The sequence below is a fragment of the Anser anser genome (genome assembly GCF_964211835.1).
Source record: "Anser anser genome assembly, chromosome: 16".
Lineage (NCBI taxonomy): Eukaryota > Metazoa > Chordata > Aves > Anseriformes > Anatidae > Anser > Anser anser.
Window position 1 is genome coordinate 10,446,066 of NC_139737.1, and position 18,891 is coordinate 10,464,956.

At 54.2% G+C, this 18,891-nt stretch overlaps 1 protein-coding gene across 2 annotated transcripts; it reads right to left on the reverse strand.

The window, feature by feature from the left end:
- Positions 1–989: 989 nt before the first annotated feature.
- ADA (adenosine deaminase) lies at positions 990–18,126 on the reverse strand. 2 transcript variants are annotated; one of them, XM_083801032.1, is made up of 11 exons: positions 18,025–18,126; positions 11,411–11,472; positions 9,201–9,323; positions 8,961–9,104; positions 7,641–7,756; positions 5,667–5,791; positions 4,961–5,032; positions 4,726–4,827; positions 4,267–4,334; positions 3,850–3,979; positions 990–2,700 (listed from the first exon to the last, which is right to left on the reverse strand). In XM_083801032.1, exons 1-11 carry the CDS (start codon positions 18,058–18,060, stop codon positions 2,599–2,601), a joined length of 1,080 nt encoding a protein of 359 aa, XP_083657158.1. In that variant the 5' UTR covers positions 18,061–18,126; the 3' UTR covers positions 990–2,598. The 2 variants fall into 2 exon arrangements, with proteins under 2 accessions (XP_083657158.1, XP_083657159.1); XM_083801033.1 differs by lacking the exon at positions 18,025–18,126 and adding an exon at positions 11,933–12,023.
- Positions 18,127–18,891: the final 765 nt, after the last annotated feature.

An 18,891-nucleotide genomic window follows, 5' to 3' on the forward strand; every position in this document is an offset into this window, starting at 1 on the left:
CCCAGACGGCGGCCAACAGCCTGCTCCCTTTTCCCCGTGCTCAGGGGCAAACAAGCAGGTAGCTCCTGGTCTTGGCTGACAGGCGGTTTGGTCTTCAGGCCCTATTTCCAGCTCTCCTCGCTTCCACCGAGCAGTATTTTTGGCTCAGACACGCACACGAAGCAAGCCGAAAGGCAGTGCAGAGGGACTGTGCACCACGCATGACCTCCAGCAGTCAAGAGAGGGCTAATCTTGGGTCTCCCTGGTCAGAAGATAGCTGCCGCAGTTATATTTAGGCAGATCACCAGTGACCCGTTGGCCAGCCACCCTCGGAGCACAGGCATCAGGTTCCCCCCACAAGTAAAAGAGCCGGGTCAGCTGCCATCGCTGCAGGACCAAGGGCACCGGATGAATCCAGCGATGTCCTGACTTGCAGAGCTGCTGAGCGCACAGATGCTCTGAGCCCCTGATTTCAGCTGAACATACAGGCATGAGGGACCTCCGCCAGCTCCACCCGAGTGCTAAGCGATGGGAAAGTCGATCAGAAAACACCCAAAACACCCTCCTGCCTGAGCTGATACCACAGTCCAGCAGCCTCGCGGACCAGACCGTACTGCTTCTGGCCCTCAGCATCAACAAAGCGTGCAAAACTCAGGAAGGGGGGAGAAAATATCAGCTATTTGTGACGCGTGACAGAAAAAGTGATAAGGATTCTGCTTCTAGGGGTAAGATATGCATTTCTACGATTACTGAAAAGATGCAAGGTTGGAACAACTTGCATCAATAAATCCAGCTTGTAAGTCTAACAAGGGAGTATGAGTACCTTCCCTCTTCTGTGCCCTACATTAAAACTTTCAAAGCTACCTGCTAGCAGTGGGAGGCAGGAACTGGGCTGCCACACCAACCGATTGACCCCTCTGCCTCTAGCAGGGGTACAACGGCTCGCATTGCAGCCCACGGAACACGGCTCCTACCAGTCTCCCTTGAGCAGAAAGGCGAGAGGATTTCTGTTTTAATATAAATTTGTTATTTTATTAAACGGGATTAACAATCAACTGTCCAGAATCCAAACAAGCAGCTTCTTCAGAAACAAATTTTGGAGAAAAATTAACTCAAAAAAGCCTGGCTCTAACAGCAACCATATTCTTAAAAGTGATGATTTATAATTTGCTTAAAAAAAAAAAAAAGTAAGAAATTCACTCTCTCCTATCTATCTAGGTGTATGTATGCACCACGTATTTCAGAGATGAGTATTTTACTCAGAAGACAAATATGGAAGCCTAGAAAGAAAGGAAACATTCCCAGCACTGGGGCGCTGCTGGCTGAGGCTGGGCAGCCACTGTCCAGGACCACCACGGCCCTTCGCCAAAGGCAACTTTTTGGTGTAGTATCTTTGGAGCATGCACCTTTGCAGACGCCTGGGATGCTGCAGCATGCCACACACACCACGCTCCCTCCTCATGTGCATCGAGGAGCTCTTTGTCAGCAGGAAAACTGTCACTTCTCTGGCTGCATGGCTCTATTGCATATTAAGTAAAAATACTGTAATGCACCAAAACGGCTTAGGAATTTTGGTGAATATTTCCTTGCAAGTTCTCCACCAAACTGAAAGTCTGACTCCTAGCCGGTGTTGTGGTTAAGCGAGAAAAGCAATTCAGATGGGACCTGAGTCAATATTTGATATTGGGCCCTAGCTTATTAATCACTGAGTTTAATAGTGCCGTAAGATTATGTCACGTTAGGAAAAGCGCAGAATGGTTAAAACAGGCAATCGAGCACAATTTTTCTAAGGTCCTAAACAAGGATGCAGGAAGAGCAAAATGCAGTTTACAGGAATCGTCTAGGATGAGTACAAAACTGGGAAAGTCCCAGAAGGCAGATTTGGGCCCAAAATGGTAAAAATCCGTTCCAACTTCCTATGCATGTGTGAGCACGCTCACGGCCAGCTGTGAGCTCAGCTGGAGCCCACGGTGTGCGCTTCCGCGGCAGTGACGTTGTAAGGCCCGATACACAGAACTCCTTGGCTGAGGGAGGATGCCAAAAAAGGCTTTTAAAAAAAAAAAAAAAAAAAACCACCCTTCAGACCTGTGCACCAGCTTCCAGCTTGTTCTTGTCCTGGGCCTGTTAGCACAAGACTAACCACAGGTAAACACAGCTGCAGCCAAACCTCCCTACCCACACGGATGGGGATAAACCCTCACACCTACTCACTCCCGACCTGGCACACCTTTTTCCTAGAACGGCGGAGATTAACCCTGACAGTCAGAGCCAGAGGAGATTATTTCTGCACCACGGGCAAGGGCTAAGGCAGGTCAGCAGGGCACGAGAGGTCCTTCTGCTCTCGTTTATGGTACAGAGGGAGCAGCAGCTGAAGGGAGGCGTTTGGGTCTACGTGCACAACAGCAGAGGAAGCTGGATGTCCATTTGGGAGACGGTTCACGGGGGCGATAGGGGTGTGTGTATGATAGGAACCTGATTCTGCTTAGCACTGTAAAGGTTAACATGGGATGCCAGGAATGGAGACTGACCCCAGGCACCTTCTGGCGCTCCCACAGCCCAGAGGAGAGTTGAGCACACACGAAGAAGGGCCACGGCTCCACGCTGGCTTGCAGGGACGCATCACGATGCGTTGGGCACCATCCCGTAGGCTTCATACAGCGTATTGAGAAGTTCCTGCTTTTCTTTCTCGGGTAAGAAGCTGGACTGAGCTGCATTGATGTTCTGGAAAGGCAGACGGGGAACAGAAAGATGTTAAGGCACATCGGAGATGAAGATGTGGCTGTACACATCCAAACCTATCTCTGACCATCAACGAGCCAGGGAAGGTGAAGTTTCCACTCCAAGATACATTTCCACAGCCTCATTTCCCAGGGCAACTGCTCTGGCCCACCACTAGCAGCAACCCCGAAAGGAACGAGGCAGGCACGAGGAGGAGGCCTTTAAGTACTCCGGAGTTTGCAGGGTACACACTTTAGAGCTGTTCCTACACTCCAGGTGTCCCTTTGTGCCAACACAGCTGGTGGTGGCAGCCTGACGCGTGCTGCCATGACAAAGCCCAGCTGCACAAGGTCCTCTCCAGGGACCTTCCTTCTGTTACACAGAGCCAGGACGGCTTTTGCAAGGGCAGCAAAGGACGGCTGGCATCCAGGGACCCCAGGCTCAGAGCTGCCCTTGTTCTCCTGCACCCGGGGAGCCAGGTCTGCAGTAGGGGCTCCAGGCAGGACAGCACACCCTTCAGTGCACCCCGCATTTCCAATTCCAAGCAAGTGTCTTTGCAGACGTGGAGGTGGCAGTCATGAGCATGACTGAATGCTAACCAGGAAAGCTCCCTGGATATGCAGATAAGCCAGACTCCCAACAGTTATCCTGTCTTTTTGTCTTGGGTGAGTAATTCAGAAAACTAACAAGTAAAGCCAGGTTTTGGGATGTATTGAAAACACATAAGTGGCTGCGCACCAAGCCAGCGGTCGCTTTGTTTTCAGTTCAGTTTACAAGTGCAAAACCTGCAAGCTCTTTTGTATATGCGGAATCTTACTAGCTTCAGGGCCAGGCCTTGAAATAACCTCCCTGCAATTCCAAATCCATGGAAAAAAAGCAACAGGCACCTTCCTTCCTACAGTTAGATCTGTTTTGAAGACTCTGCTAGACCATTTCCACCCTAACCTGTTCTCCACACAGCCCAAAGCAGCCACATGGGGGCTGCCACCCCCAGTGCCCCCGCTGCACGAAGCCGCGCTCAGCTCCTCCTGCTCGCTGCACCCCCAACAGGATTTTATTTTCCCTTAAAACTCTTCCGCTTATAAAGAAAACAAGCAGATGTCTCTGGGCTTCACCAGGACCCCTGCAGAGCACCAGCTGAGGCCAGCTTACCACTCTCTTGAAATCCTCCTCAGTGAAGCCCATGTAGTCCTTCACTATGCTGTAATCCGTGTCGATGTTGGAATTGAAGATGAGGGGGTCATCGGTGTTTATCGAATAGTTAGCCCGATCCTTCCTAAATCTGTAAGGGAATATAAAAACGGTGGGCGAAGCTCTACGCGTGGCAGTGTTCATGCACTTTGCAGGGTGAGATGTGGTAAAAGCAAAAACCTCCCAGCAGCAAGGAGCAGAGCGCGGGGTGCCTGCTGCGTGCGGGTCCGGGCACCCAGCTCTCACCCACCCGCACCCCAGGGACGTACCACGCTGTCCCAGGTGGTTTGCCTTTCCCTCACACAGCAATAAAGCAGCTATAAGTAGCCAGGATTTGGGTTAATGACTTCAAGATTAAACGTTACGCGTGTGTCTTACTGCACGGTTGGGTGTTTCCTGAAGTCCGGCAGACATGCTCCGGTCAGATAACTGGACCAGGGGCAGACCTGGTTGGGGGAGTTAAAACAAACACGAAAAACAGCATCAGCCACACAGATCTGAACTGCAACTGTGAACGCAGATAGCGGTGAGCAGGCAAACCAGATGGAGGTTCAGGGCTTTGTTCACGGCCCGGGCAGCTTCCACCCTCCACCCAGACACGCTCTGGTAGTGCAGCCTGCTTTGTGGGATAATTCTGCAGGCTTGAGGTCCATAAATCAGCAAATAAGCTGTCCAAACCATATCCTCAGCCAGAACAGGATCCGTTTCCTCTGCCACACGCTTGCTGTGAGCTTCTGTGCGCCCTGTGTGGCCCAGAGCCCGGCCAGCAGCCAGGCACCAGCACCGCTCCTGCTGTGGAGCTCGGGGCACCCGGCTTCCACCGCAGGGCGTCCTCACCTCAAAGTGCATCTTGGTTCTCAGCAGCTCCTTGTAGAGCTCGGGGTCCTCCAGGACGTGGTAGCCGTGGCCGATGCGCTCAGTCTTCAGGAGATACACTGCCTGGAGAGCATGGGGGAGCAGCTACAGCCTCTGAGCCGAGCCACGGCCCGGCTCCCTGCCCGCCACGTGAACACAGAAACCCCTCGGGATTCCCCTGGGGCTTCCCAACCCCAGTGCCCTGAGCAACTCATACCTCCTTGATCATGGCAGGCGGCCCGGCCTCCCCGGCGTGGACGGTGCGATGAATGCCGCATCGTTCGGCTTCCTGAAAGGCGAGGGAGGAAACGCTTCGGTGCGAGGGCAAGGTCACCAAAGCTCTGGCACAGCCAGCGGGCTCGGCTCCCGGAGCTCCCAGCCCACGAGGGGTCAGGACAGTAAGACCAGCAGCAGCAGCACTCAGAAAGCTGGGTCACCTCGCACCCGGAGCCCAGCCTTGCTTCAGGCTCTTTTAATAAGCACTGGGCTGTCCCCTCCCCAGAGGGCAGCAAGCTCGGGGCGCTCCTTCCTCCACCCACTGGCCTCTGTGCATGGACTCACAGCAATTCCCATCTGTGGGGCTTCTTCCTACTCCAGCAGCAGCCAAGTGGGGGGATTTAAAGCTGCTGGGGCAGGGGACGTGATGCTCAGCAGCCTCAGGGCTTTTTGGCTTGATCTGCCTGGCGCCGTGCGCTGAGCTCCAGCTCTCAGGATGCGGTTAGGCAGCGATGTCTGCCTTTAATCACTGAGATATAAACATGGGAATAGCTTTTCTATTTAACAAAACATTTTTAATTGCTAAAGTTAATTTTTAAGCTCTCCCAGCTGCTTGTGGTCTGGGTAAAGTGCTGCATGTCGCCTAGCCAGGAATAACTCAGCGTGTGCTTTCTTAGCGCTTCTTTTAAGAAGCTTATTTGACAAACCTCGTAAGCCGCCTTATGGCCAGAGGTATTCTCCACCTTCAGCGACTCGTCCCCGGCCAGGTCTATGGCCACCACGGAGTCGTTTCGATACTTCTTGCAGAGCTCCACCACCTCCGGAGACCAGCCTGGAAGAGACAGCAGCAGGATTCAGGAGAAAGCTTTCGTATAGTCACACTTTGAGATTTTTTTCCTAAACACGGAAGAAAATGTGCTTTCATGGCGTGGTGTCATGGAATAGTTTGGGAGGCACCTCCAGAGGTTCCCTGCGCAGCAATCACCCTGCCCTGCTGCACAGCATCCTCCGCTCCCCCGGACAAGATGACGGATGCTACTTCTGGTGAAAAGGAGCTGCACAGCCTCCTGGAAGGCTGACCTTTAACACACGGTTTTATCTTTTTGGCATCAGTGGGAGAGAGTAACAAACGGCCAACAACCACTCAGGAGTTATCTCTGATCAGGATGCAGTATAATCTCTGACAAAGCAAACACATCTATTAGCTGATACTTCACCTACCCTTCGCAAAAAGGCCAAGAAACAGAGATAAACTGCAGAGTTAATAATTAACCGGCACCTGCTGTGCACGTACAGTCCTGAAGTCACATGAACACACAAGAAAATGGGTGCAACTGCAACTTCTTTTATCACCAGTTTCGAACTCGCCAGGTTCGAGCCATTCTTTCATTGATAACTGAGATGTAGCTAGCTCTGGCTGGTATTTCTGCCTCTCTCTTGACACTTCCTAAGTTTCGGGGTGGCTTCCCAGGAAGAGCTCGTGCCCAGAGCCACCTCTTCAGGTAGCACACGCACAAAAATGCAGACTCAGCTGTTTGCAGGAGGAACTCCAGCCGCTGTGCAAGCGCACGCTGCACGTGCTGCCGGCTGCCCCCGCAGACACGTGGGACACAGGCTCACAGCTTCCAGTTTCTACAAAGAAAGAAGTTTTCTTCCTAGAAGCCAGAAACCCGAGGGTCAGGATTTCAGATTATTGTTTGGTCATCTTTCCCCGCCCCCCCCATCTCTACTTGGACACCCTCAAATCTTCCAGTTTCCAGGATTTTTTTTTTCTATTTTTTTTTTATTTTCATTTCTAGCAACAAATTAGCCGTGTGTTTGTTAGAAAAACTTTCTGCCCTATTAAACCTGCCTAAAATTTATCAGGATCTGAAGGCATTTGTAGCAAAGTTTCAGTGTAAGACAATTACTGCCAGACAACTCACTCCTGCTTTGCTTCTCCCCAGGTGAAGATGCTCACAGAGCTCAGCAGCCCAACAAAATGCTGAGAATTATTTTTTTCCTATTCTGTGTCATAGTACCTGCTATTGAAGAAGTTCAGAGCTGCTTGTTTTGGGAAAAACACTTTATATTTGTGACTTAAACATGTTTTACTTGTTTTTCCGGCTTAAACCAACAGTGAGCTAGCAGCCAGCGGATTCTCTGGCTAACCCACGCTGGGGCTAACAAAGGAGCGTGCCGCTGCAGTGGCGTGATGGTGAGCTGGAAAGTTTAATTTCTGCCTCCAGAGCTGTGGGACATCAGCCTGGCCCTCCTCTGGGACCACTTCTTCCCAAAGCAATGTGGCCGCTGGCTTTGGCAGTGGCTTCAGCCAGCCCAAGGAGAGCTCCGAGCCCCGGGCAGGGAGCGAGGTAGGAGCAGAAATCCCAGCTCCCACGGGAGAGGCAAAAAAGAGCCCTGTGTCCCTTTAGCAAGGCCTCCAGCTAGCTCTCCTGACGCTGGCTGCACCTACAGCCCCGCTTTCACTTCCAGCAGACCCTTTACGAAGGGTGAGGGAGCAGAGGACCCTGACTGAGAAAGAACAGCCCGTGCTCGGCACCATGCGGTCCCACATCACACACAGGGCCACGGGGCCGGTGCTTTCCCCACATTTCCGCAGGGACCTGAACCCAGGGGACATCCCCCCCCAGCCGCGCGTCAGGGAAGGGGAGCAGAGCAGCAGGGGAGCTGCAATACATTACTTGGCATATGGCGCATGCAGCATAGAATAGACCTGGCTTTGATGTGGAAATCCCTTTCTCCATCCTGCAGTCCCTGATTTACGAGGTGAACAACTTCATCCGGAGTGAGGTCTCCCCTGTGGGGCAGAAGAGGTGGTAGTGAGAGGCTGGGCACCGCCTGGGCGGGCGGGCAGGAGCTGCAGGGACGAGAAGTCGGAGACCCCACAAAGCCCGGGCCCCGCTGGCGGTAACATCCCCGGGAACCCAGCTGGATCACCCCCAGCAAACAAGCACATTTTGCACCCACGCCACGCGGACGTGTCTAGGACGATTTAGAAAAGCCCCAGGGAATTAGATGCCACTGCTGCTTGGGCACTTCTGCAGCAGTAGGTGCCCAAAGAGCTCTGCACCCAAAGGGCTCCCTCCTACCTGGCTGCGCTGCAGAGCACCTGGGCCAAGTTTTGGCCAGCGAGCTACCCAGAGGCAAGGCGAGACTTCGGTCACTGCCTGTCCAAGCAAATGCCCCGAGGAGCCGAGCCCAAGAGCCTCTCGTTTGCCAGGGCAACTCATTAGGATGCACAGCTCCCTGCAGCGTGGCGAGCACAGCACACCCAAAGCTACCACGACACGTCCTGCAAGGGGCCACCGAGCCCAGCACTGATTTAATTAGCAGCACGCAGCAGCGCGGGGGTGACATTTAAACAAGGGAGCAGATTGCCAGCCCCTTGCAACACTGCCTGCTGGCTCAAACTTCTACTTTGCAGGCAGGCAACCCCTGTCCAAGCCCTGCTTCCCCCCGTCCAAGCCCCGCTTTCCCTCGCAAGGGGAATGGCTTCAGCCAAAAGCTCAAGGGCAGCTGCCTCGCACATGCTGAATTAAGTGCCTGCAGCAAGGCACATCAAAACACGACAGCACACAGAGGTATTACAAGAGGAAAAATGCTACGGACAGGGCAGGGAGAGGGAAAAGTGCCAGAGCTGGCTGCACCGGCGGAGCGAGCAGCCCCGGGTACCCAGAGGTGCCGGCTCACCCACGCGGGTCCCAGCTCCTGGGTGCTGGCCGGGGAGCTCAGGCAGGAGCATATACAGGTACAGGGCAATTAAGTTAAAGGCCGTGATGAAACCTTACTAATTAACGCGCTGTGGCAGGTTGTGAGAGGGAAAAAAAAAATTATTAGTCTTCACGTCTGACCGCGTTGCAACACTTTGCCTGCAGCTTTTCAGGAGAAAGGATGATGGGGTGGCCAAGCGGAGCCGAGCCCGCCCATCGGCACGGCCCTGCCCTGCTGCCCCCCTGCCCCCCTGGGACGGGACGGAGGGGATGCTCGGGGGGGTCACTCACTCGGCTTGTCCCCAGGGGATGGGGCTGACGGAGCAGTTGGCCAGGAGGTGAGGGCTGTAGCGGACCTCCACGTAGACGACGCCTTCCTTCGCTTTTGTCTCCACCAGCTCGTACGCGATCCTCCGCACCGCCTCGCGGTCCCCCCTGCAGGGACAGCGACGGGACCCGTCACCCCCCGGCACCGGGAGGGGACCCGCAGGGACGCCACCGAGCGCGGACAAGCAGGCAGGGGGTACTTACGCGATGGCAGGCATGTAGTGATCAAATTTCTCTAGAAACTCGGTAAGCGACAGCGGCGTGTTGTAGCTGATGTGCTTCAAGAGGTCATCAACAGTGTCGCCGGGGAGAGGAATTCCTCTTTTCCTGGAAAACAAGTCACATTTTACCAATGGGGAAGGCTATCATGTTTTTAAGAGGTCTCTAAGCACGGCCTTAGCTGGCAGCATCGGCCTCCGTTTCTTCACAGAAAAGATATGGCACAAGCTGTCCTTCCAAAAGCTCCTCGCAGACGTGGCCCTGGATCTCCGCGGGAAGCACGGCGATCCGAGACACCAGCAAAACACAAGCAGATCGAGATGGAAGCCCGGGGTGACCCAGCGGGAGCAGGGCCAGAGCACATTTCAAGCTTAAGACAGAGCTCCTCGGGAGGGGCTCTGCATTATTTCTTGGCATCTCCCCCTCCTCGAATTGCCAAAATTCCTTAGAAAAGTTAATTTCTACTTATGGAAGCTCAAGGGCCTGAGAAATGACAGGGAAGTGCGTGGGCTCAGGACCACCCAGCTTTGCTGCGGGGGAGCCCAGCCCCAGCAGCGGCACAGGGGGGTCCCAGCAGCGGCTCCCATGGGGGGCTGCGGGTGCCAAAGCCCACCCAAGCTCTTCATCATCCCCACGCACCATCACCTGCCCGCGGACACCAGCCTAAAATCGGGAATAACAACCAGACATTTGGTTCTAATCCTCTTTCCTTCCTTCCCGGCGCTGCCGCGATGAGTTACGGCCGGCTGATGGATGTCTCCCTGCTGACGGAGACCAAACCCCGGTGACAAGTCCAGCGACCCGCTGCCAGCAGCTGTCCCGCGAAGCAATCCGCAGGAAAGCGGCCCGAACGCCGCCAGTCCTGGGCTGAGCGAGCGCTGCTCCTTTCCCCATTCGGGCAGAAAGGAAAGCAGCCCCGGGCGCAGCGTTCAAAGGCAATCTGTCCGGATTAAGTTGCTGGCACTCAGTGGGGGCCGCTCAGCGCTGCCAAGGCATCAGCTTTCCCCCCCACCTTGCCCTTTCCACGGCAGTGACACGTCGCTGTCTGCTCCGGGAGCTCTCAGCTCTTCCTCTGCCCGCCCGGGGGACACCAAACACGGAGCCCCGCAGCCAAGCTGCTCTCCTGCCCCCCTCCACGCACCCCCAAAGCATCACCAGCGGCAATGGTGCTTCGGGATGACCCTCAGCACGAGGATGCTGAGGCTGGCTCTCTGTTGGAGCGGGGTGGTGGATGTGGCCACCATGGCTTTGGAGCTGCTGTGGAGCCCAAACCCCCAAGAACCGCAGAGTTCAGGGCTGCCCCCGGGGGCTCGTGCACCCCAGCAGCTTTGTGCTACCTGTACACGTCCAGCCACCACCTGGTAAATTGATTCCCAGCTCTTTGCCTTTAAAAATAGACCACAAACAGCTTTGTATGTCCAGGGTGAGGTTGTAAGGCAGTGTCCTGCACTGCCCCTTGGCTTTGGGGTTTGTGTACACACTTGTTTTAGAGCCTGCAAATAGCACAGCCTCGCTCCACCCCAGCTGAGCACCGAGGGCTGGCAGCGCCGGGGCTGCTTAAAAATAGGAGGGAGCTCAGCATGCTCCCAGGGAACCAAAGTTCCTGCCCTAAGCAAGCAAGGAGCAGGGGATCCTCGGCCAGGTGCTCTCTCCTGGGCATCCAGGCTCCTGCTGCCCTGCCAGGCACAGCATGGGCAGCGGGGACCCCACTTGTTTGCCCGCAGGGACTTTCATCCCCGCACCACAGCCCCGCAGCTTGAACCTGACGCCACAGCGAGCAAGGGGGACGTTTTCGCCCCGGCCTCTGCATCCAATTGATGGATCTGTGGCCATTCCCAACAAAAAAAAGCAGCTTTAGAAAGAATAGCTCCCCCAGGATCACTTTGCCCAGGAGCCCGCTGGGCTCACAGGATGCCAGAACCACTTCCCACCCTCCCCAAATCGACTTCTTCCCTAAATTACCAGAGCTGTGCTTAACAGCTGTTTCCTGAAATCTCTAAGCTTGACACATCCTTGATCTGCACGTATCTGCTACTGCTGTCCCTTCACTTTTTCAAAAATCTCACCGGAGGAAATCCTAAGTTTATTCTGCCTCCAGCCACGGAGCCAGGTCCTCGCCCCAGTTACTCAGCCAAAGCTAACCAACTACCCACAGCTAACCCATTACTCACAGCTTTCTTCCCCCAGATACTCACTTGCCAAAGTATAGGATTGTTTCTGGTCTAATGGCTCCATCCAGGTGGATGTGAAGTTCTACCTGCAGTAAAATAAAGAGAAATCAGTGATGCAGCAAAAGCTTACAGGTAGGCGGGTGGTGCTAACGCAGGTATAAATGCAGCTAACAGAGGGCAAAGTCATGAAAAGAAAGCTCAAAACCATTTAAAAAAATGATTATTTTTTAATATCTAAGTATTGTCCAATTATTTTCTTATTCCTACTGCAGATCACAGATTTAATAGATCTTGCAAATTTATCGTGTCTTTAGTAATCTGCACACTGCTTCGGGAACTGTCCTACCCATACTTAGCTTGCATGGCTTGGAGTTTGGGAAGATTAAAAAACAAAAACAAATTAAAAAAAAAAAAACAACAGCAAAACCAACCCTCAAACAAGCATCAATTAACTTGATAAGAGCATCATTACACAAGAAGTCAGGCTTCACTTCCACGAATCTACTCCAGGTTTATTGGTAATTACCTGGCATTATTGGTAATTACCTGGCATTATCACAGCCTGCAGGATTTCTAATGCTACACACAGAGTCCCAAGGTACAAGGTGCTGTAAACAAAAGGACAAGAGCTGCCCCACAGTGCTCATGAGCTTCTTTCAAAATAAAATGGTTAAGTTAAAATGGGACAGTAATTCAGGTCACGTTGAAATCCCGTTTCCTTATTATTGCTTAAACAATGAGTTTTGGAAGAGGAGCCACAGAAAAGAGCCAGCTTTTTCCATTAGGCAGCTGTGACTTCGGAGGGACATGACAAATACATGACAAATGTAATTTGGAAGTTGAGCTGGGAAGGAAAATCTTAGCTGTAAAACATTACAGCTAGATCTTCTTATTTCCAGAACTGCCTGCTTTTAAGCAATAGAATAGCCTACTATATATATTATATATATATTAAAGGAAGGACAATCTGAAGCACAAAGCAGTTACTGGGAAGGAATGGCTGCAGGACTGGCTTTGCTCATTCCAGGTCTTTCAGATGTGGATGAGTTGAGGCATCTGAGTACTAAGATGCCCAGAGACAGACTGCCACATTGCATGGGACACGACTGGGGCCATTACCACCTAGGAAACAGGTTTGTAAGAGGTGGCTCAGGGACATTTTCTCTAGTCCCATAACGCCCCGTGCAAGCCAGGTGTGCTTGGTGCCCAGCTCACGGTCAGGGTTTTCAACAACCAGGGCTGCTGCAAAAGGCCAAGGCTGCTGGTGTGCAGCAGCACTCGGGTTTGCAATATGCGTGGGATGGCCGTGAAGCTACTGCTGAGATGGTGCACGCAACGGTGCAGCAAACACCGGGATGCAAAGTGCAGGCACCAGGCTCGGGGCAGCGCGAGCCACCGACCCTGTGCTGCTGCAGCCAGCCAGCCCAGGGGCCAGGAATATGCCCACAGACGTGGCAGGCTGTAAAAAGATATTGCTGTCACTTCTCCTACCCTTAAGACACGATCTGAACCTAGAGAGATGAAGATTTTTAAAGGGCAAAGCTTGATCTTTCCCCCTGCCCGGAGTTGTGCAATTCTGCTTACGAGGACTAAATGTCCTGAGAAGCAGCAGATAAAATAACAGGCTGTGGACACGATCCGCGCTGCCAGATGTGGATGCCTGGCACGTTTTCCACTCTTGAGCTCCGATTCCAATTTCAAAACCATGCGAGCTCCATTCCTTGAGGTTTTCAACAGCCCTTGTGACCTCCTGGTGGAGTTACAGGCTTGAGACACGCTCGCACTGATAAGAAAACCCAGCAAGCTGAACCCACCGGGGTCTGCATACCCCAAACGTCTCTCGAATGTTCCCTACAAGAACATCCCAATGTGACACTTCTAACAATGGGACAGCAAATTTAGTGGCGTCCTTCACCATGCAAGCCACCTCCTGCTGTTGCAGGCGAGATGCTCGTGAAGCAGCAAGGCTGCTCTCTGACACCAGCGGGCTCCTGCTCCGCGATCGTGCATTTCTTGGGGCCTGGAGGTACCTAAGCGAATCGCTAAGAGCCTTGGACTCAACCTAAAACTTTGTGGGGTTGATCCCAGGGGTCATTTCCTGCAGCTAGCAGCTAACGTTGGCTATTTAGATTCCTGGGACATTTAGGCAAAGAATTAAAAGCAAGCCCACAAGGGCGAACGCGAGGGCTCAGCTCCCCTCAGCTGCCTCCTGCGTGAGCTCCGCAGGCCCCGGATCCGCAGGAGGCTGCAGAGCTCCGCTGCAGCTCTCTTCTTCTGTGTTTGCTCTGGGCAAACAAAGCCTAAGACTTTTGCAGATGGAAGTGGGTGACACGACCTTGCTTTAAGCCCAGTGCCCTGATAAAGATGAAAGAGGTTTCACTGAGCCGTGGCTCCAGGAGATGCTGCCTGAGCAGAGGCCAGGCGGAGCTGGGAGACCCACACACAGGGATCTCACCTCGAGCCCTCTGGTTTATCTGAGGCACACGCATTAATGAGGGTCTCCACATTTGGTCCAGGACCTGAGCAAGTCAATAAAATCCCCCCAGTTCTGCTAAAGAGCGGTGCAAAGCCCAAGCAACGAGGTCAAAGGACACAAAATGCCCAAACGTGTGTGCTCTCAGCACACAGCACTCCCAGCAAGGCTGTTGCAGCAGACAGCACTTGCCGTTTCTATGCAAAAATAAGCAGTTTTAGATCAGCCCCAGTGCCCGGCACGCTAGGGCAGTTATCAGCAAGATGTTGTGGCTTTAAGCAAAACAAAGAGAAGCTTTAAGAGTTCTGGCTTGACCTCTCTCTTCTGAAAACACTGTCATGTTTTATTTTCGGCCTAATAACCTTCAAAATAAACTCAAACACAGAATATGGTACTGCAAACAAACACGTTCCAAGTCGGATTATTTTCAATTTAGTAAAATAAGGAGGAAAAAAAATTAAGTAAACATTCAAAGCATTTCCAGCTACAGCCAACCCACCAGCACTTCTCTCTTATTCTACAGTTTGCTCAGCGGACTGTGACAGATCAGTTCGCTGCTCAGCTTGCCTGCTACGTGGCACGAAAAGCACCATCCAGCCCAGGGCACTCGAGGGAGTTTGCAAACCAGGTGTTTGTTCTTTTTACTTTAATTTTGTTTTGATACAATGACCAGAGTCAGCTGGTTGGGGCACAAGCTGAAGAGCCCTAATGCCGGGGTAAAACCTTCGCCTTTTTATTTTGACCACTTCTAGCAGATGTTCATTGATAAACCAGGCAGCTCCTGAAGTTTCATCATTTTAAAACCCTAGCAGTGACTTTGGCAAGGATTATTTATCAGCACATTAAGAGGTGATAATCTGAGGTTTGCTTTATTGATTTCAATAACTGAGTGATTACAGCTCTAACTGGTCAAGACACAAGGCAGAATAACAGTAACAGAGATCAAAATTCCACAAGAGATAAGATGAATGCTAACCCCTGCAAAAAGAATGAACTGTGTTCCCCAAATATAGATTATTTTTTTCTCCAAATATAGATTTTTTTTTTCCTGGGAGATACACTCCCAGGAGCTAAGCTGTGAACTTCATAACCTCGCCGTAAACCCTCATTTTGGAAGCAACCGGTGAGGCTGGACCAGGAGGGATGTAAGGCAGAAGAGACACGGTATTATTCCCAAATCTGATGAAACCCCTAAATGCCTACTGGCAGACAAACCTGGGGGTTTGAGTCTTTAAAAGAGAAACAGGTCGGACTGCAAGACCCAGGCGACCTGCTGCTCCGTGCAAGAGATGTTTGTGCTTTCTAGGGAAGCATTCACACGGTGTGTTGTGGCTTTGGTGGCTGGCCAGGAGGATGCTGAACGGCGTTTGGTGCCTCCCCTCATGGCACCAGCGACTCAGCCTCCCTGCACAGAGCTCCTGGTGCTGCTGGGCCATGGGATGCTGACAAGAGAAGGGGGCTCTGGGGCATCCCCCAGGGACAGCAGCGCCGTGTCCCTGCCTGAGCCGTGCGGGGCTGGGAGAAGGCAAGCCTTCGGAGCAATAAAACTGAGTCCTTGCCCTTCGAGCGGCACCAACCGGCCTCAATTAATGCCATCACTGATGGGGTTATCAGGGAATGTGCCTGCGCTGCATACTGGAGCACGAGCACCCACAGCAGTGCTCAAAGCACGGCAGAGCCCGATGCTGCCGGGGGTCCCCAGTGCACTGCCAGCACCATGGCTCAGACAGCACCGAGCTGGCTGTGCCCAAATAAACTCCATCCTCCTCGGGGCAGCCAGCTGAGACCTCGTGCGAGGGAAAAGCAGTGTGAAGGCAAGGGGTGCCCAGCCAGGGAGTGCTGGGAGACCGGTCGTATCTCTCTGCAATTACCAACAATTTATTATTATTATTTTAAGCTTTGCACCCAAGACAAAAGACCTGTACTATCTGCTCAGCACAGCTGGGCAGCTCTGTCTTACACAGCGGGAGGACAGGACCCTAGAGCAGTGCTGGCACCTTCAGTGACTCCTGGATTGGGTCACCTGGAGCTCTCCTGGCCATTGACGGGGACACCGACATCTACAGCGAGCTCAGGGACACCTCTCCCAGCCCCCAGGCAGGAAGGATACACTGGATACAACTGTCTTGCTTTGGATGGGGGTCCCCAAAACACCCCAATGCCCACTGTGAGCCCCGCAGCAGCTTGCCCAACCGCCTGCCCAAAGCAACCTGAGCTTATTTTGGGAGCAGCCAGCAGCAGGGCTGCAGTGCCTGTAATGGGGTGGGGGCCATATGCCAGGAGCCCCCACTCCTGCCCCCCACAAGGCTTTTAGGGCTGGGATTTCAGCTGTGTCAGGCTCCCCGTTTTGGTGGCAAGCTGAAAGAAAAGCCCCCAGGTGACCCACAGAAGTGGCGCAGGGTGACCTGCAGGATGAGCGCCACGTGTCCCCAGCCCCCCGCACGGACACGGGCTCTGCTCGGGGTTTGGAGAGCCCGGCCTCAGAGGGAAGAGGCTGATGGTTGGTGTCCTCAGTCTTTTCTGCTTTTTTATGGCCTACGATAAGCAGGGGTCAAAGTCACACCGTGGCAGCCCCAGCAGCTCCCTGCCCGCCCGCCGCAGCAGCTGGGAGTCAGCGCGTTCCCGAAAAGCAGGCGGCAGCCCCGGCCCCTCGCCCGGTTACCAGAAACGTCCCTAACGCACAAAACTGGCCGTTCCCAATGGCAGAGGGTCCCGGGGGATGAATAGGGGTGATCAGGGCTCATTAACTGACTTCAGATCTCGTTTTTTTCCCAGTCCTGACTTAGCAGGTTCGCAGGACTGAAAGGGACTGCCTGACTCATGAAATCCGGGCTCGTAATCGCCGGCAAGCAGACAGCACAAGTTTGACCTTAGCGCACAAACACGGCGTGGTTTCCCCAGGTCTCCCTCTTCTGCATCCTACTATCCCACACAGAAAAACCAGGAAGAAACACAACTGAAAGGAGAACTTAACTTGCTTCTTTCGGACAAAAATGTAAAACCGCTGGGGTAAACCAACAGCTTTCGTTCTCAGCGGAGCTGATGAAATGCCAACGTCTCCTAAAACTGAAGTGGCCTGAGAAAGGCTTTAACCACCCGCAGATATCAGTGCCCCCTGAATTTCGGTATCAAGGTTTGCCTGCTGGTGCACGGGTCGCCTCCCCTGGGAGGGAAACCTCGGGCAGCAACCGACTGCGGCGTGCATCAGGCGTGCGCACGGAGGCTTTTCCAAGTACGCCGCGCTGCTCTGCTGCAAGCTCAAACGGAGAGATAACTGGTTTGGGAGTGGTGGGGGATGCAAACAGTAGAAAATAAAAAACACACACTCAAAACCACGCTCTGAGGTTTTCAGAGGCAATCTTCTTCCCCAGGAAACCACACACACTTGCTGCCTCTCACGTTCTCCCAGAGCTGCTGGGAGACCCCACGTTGCTTTCTCTGTCTCCTCTGCCCCAGCCCACAACCCACGGAGCCCAAAGACACCCAAAGAAGAAAACCCCTTCCCCGTGTGCCAGCTTACCCAAGACCACAACCCAAGAGCAGAGGTTTCCCGAGGAAAAGGCAGTGCTCTGCCACCAGGTAGGTGGCTCTTGCTGAACACACCTGTCTCATCTTCTTCCCTCTCACCTCTTTTATAACCCGATTAAGAAGCACGTTACTAGATGATCCTATTCGGGGGATATTTATACAGCAAACAGTGAGACCGGAACGGCGGAGCACCCTGTGACAGCAACCACCGAGATGGTATCTCAAGAGTAACAGAACTGAGCGCTTAAGGGACTGAAGAGAAAGAAGAAGAAAAAAAAAAAAACCTAAAAGCGGTGGGGCTGCCGGCCCCCGCAGGGACTCGCCACCCCCCCAGGAGACCATGCCCTGCGGGGGTCCCAGCGCCTCGCCCGCCCCGGGGTGCACAGACCCCGGCCGGCACAGGCGGGTGGCACGGCACGGCACGGCACGGCACGGCACGGCACGGCACGGCACCGACCCGGTGCTCGCCCCGGCTCCCAGCCGGCTGCACGACGGCCGCTCAGAGCCCGTGCACGGTGCACGGCCGGCTCCCAGCCCGGTGCACGGGGCAAGGACCCGGGGCACGGTGCACAGCCCGGGGCACGAGGCACAGACCCGGAGCACGGCTCCCAGCCCGACAGCACCGCAGCCGCCTCACCTTGGGCCCCTCGAAGACCCGCAGCCCCTGCTCCATGCCGCCGCCGCTGCCGCCGCCGCCTCCGCTGCCTCCCGCGGCCGTGCCCCGCCCCGCCCCGCCCCGCGCCGAGCACCGGGGGGGGACCCGGGGGGGCCCCCGGGGGCTCCCCGCCCCGCTCCGCCCCGGCTCCGTTCCCCCCAGGCGGGGCTGCACCGGGCCGGCACCGGCTGCGGGGACAGAAAGCGAGAGGACACGTCCTGCCCTGGCTGCGGTGCTCAGCCGGTGCGGGGATGCGGGTTTATGGGGGTTTAGCCCCAAAAGAACTGCCCTGTTCTTCGGTTTTAAAGTATTCAGCCCTCACTCCCCCCCCCCTTTTTTTTTTGCTTGCAAAGGCGCTGCTCGGCTGCTCCCTTGTTTTGCCTGATGGCTTTTCAGGATTTTTTTTTTGGCCCATTTTACATCTCCTGCTCAGAGTTAATTCTTATTTTTAGTCCCCCAGCCACGTTTTCTGCTTTACCTCCCTCCTTGCTCTCCCCCAGGTGATGCACGTGGCAGCCCACATCGCCGAGGGGTGGTGGGGCAAAACACCCTGCTCCCCCCCGCCTGCAGTACCGGAGGAAGCCGAGCAGCACTCGAGGAGCACCCGAGGGTGCGGGAGCAAGGAAGCTGCTGCATGCCTGGAGCACCCACAAAGCAGCACCCATTCGGTGCATACAAAGCTGCAAGGCAGTGGTCCTCCCTGGTCCTCTGGGAAATGTCCCCTGGGTCCTGAGCCGCCCAGAGGGTGCTGAGCAGGCAGACGGTGTCCCCCATATCACTGCTGAGCCAGGGACCATGGTTTCGTCCTGCCCTGCTGGAATTCACCTGCTCGGGTGAGGCTGTCCCCAG

Coding starts and splice junctions, on each gene's coding strand:
- ADA (XM_083801032.1), bottom strand. CDS start 18,060: ATGGAGCAGGGGCTGCGGGTCTTCGAGGGGCCCAAG. Junction 9,324..11,410: donor ACAATCCTATACTTTGGCAA/GTGAGTATCTGG, acceptor CTTGTTTTCCAG/GAAAAGAGGAATTCCTCTCC. Junction 9,105..9,200: donor CACTACATGCCTGCCATCGC/GTAAGTACCCCC, acceptor CTGTCCCTGCAG/GGGGGACCGCGAGGCGGTGC.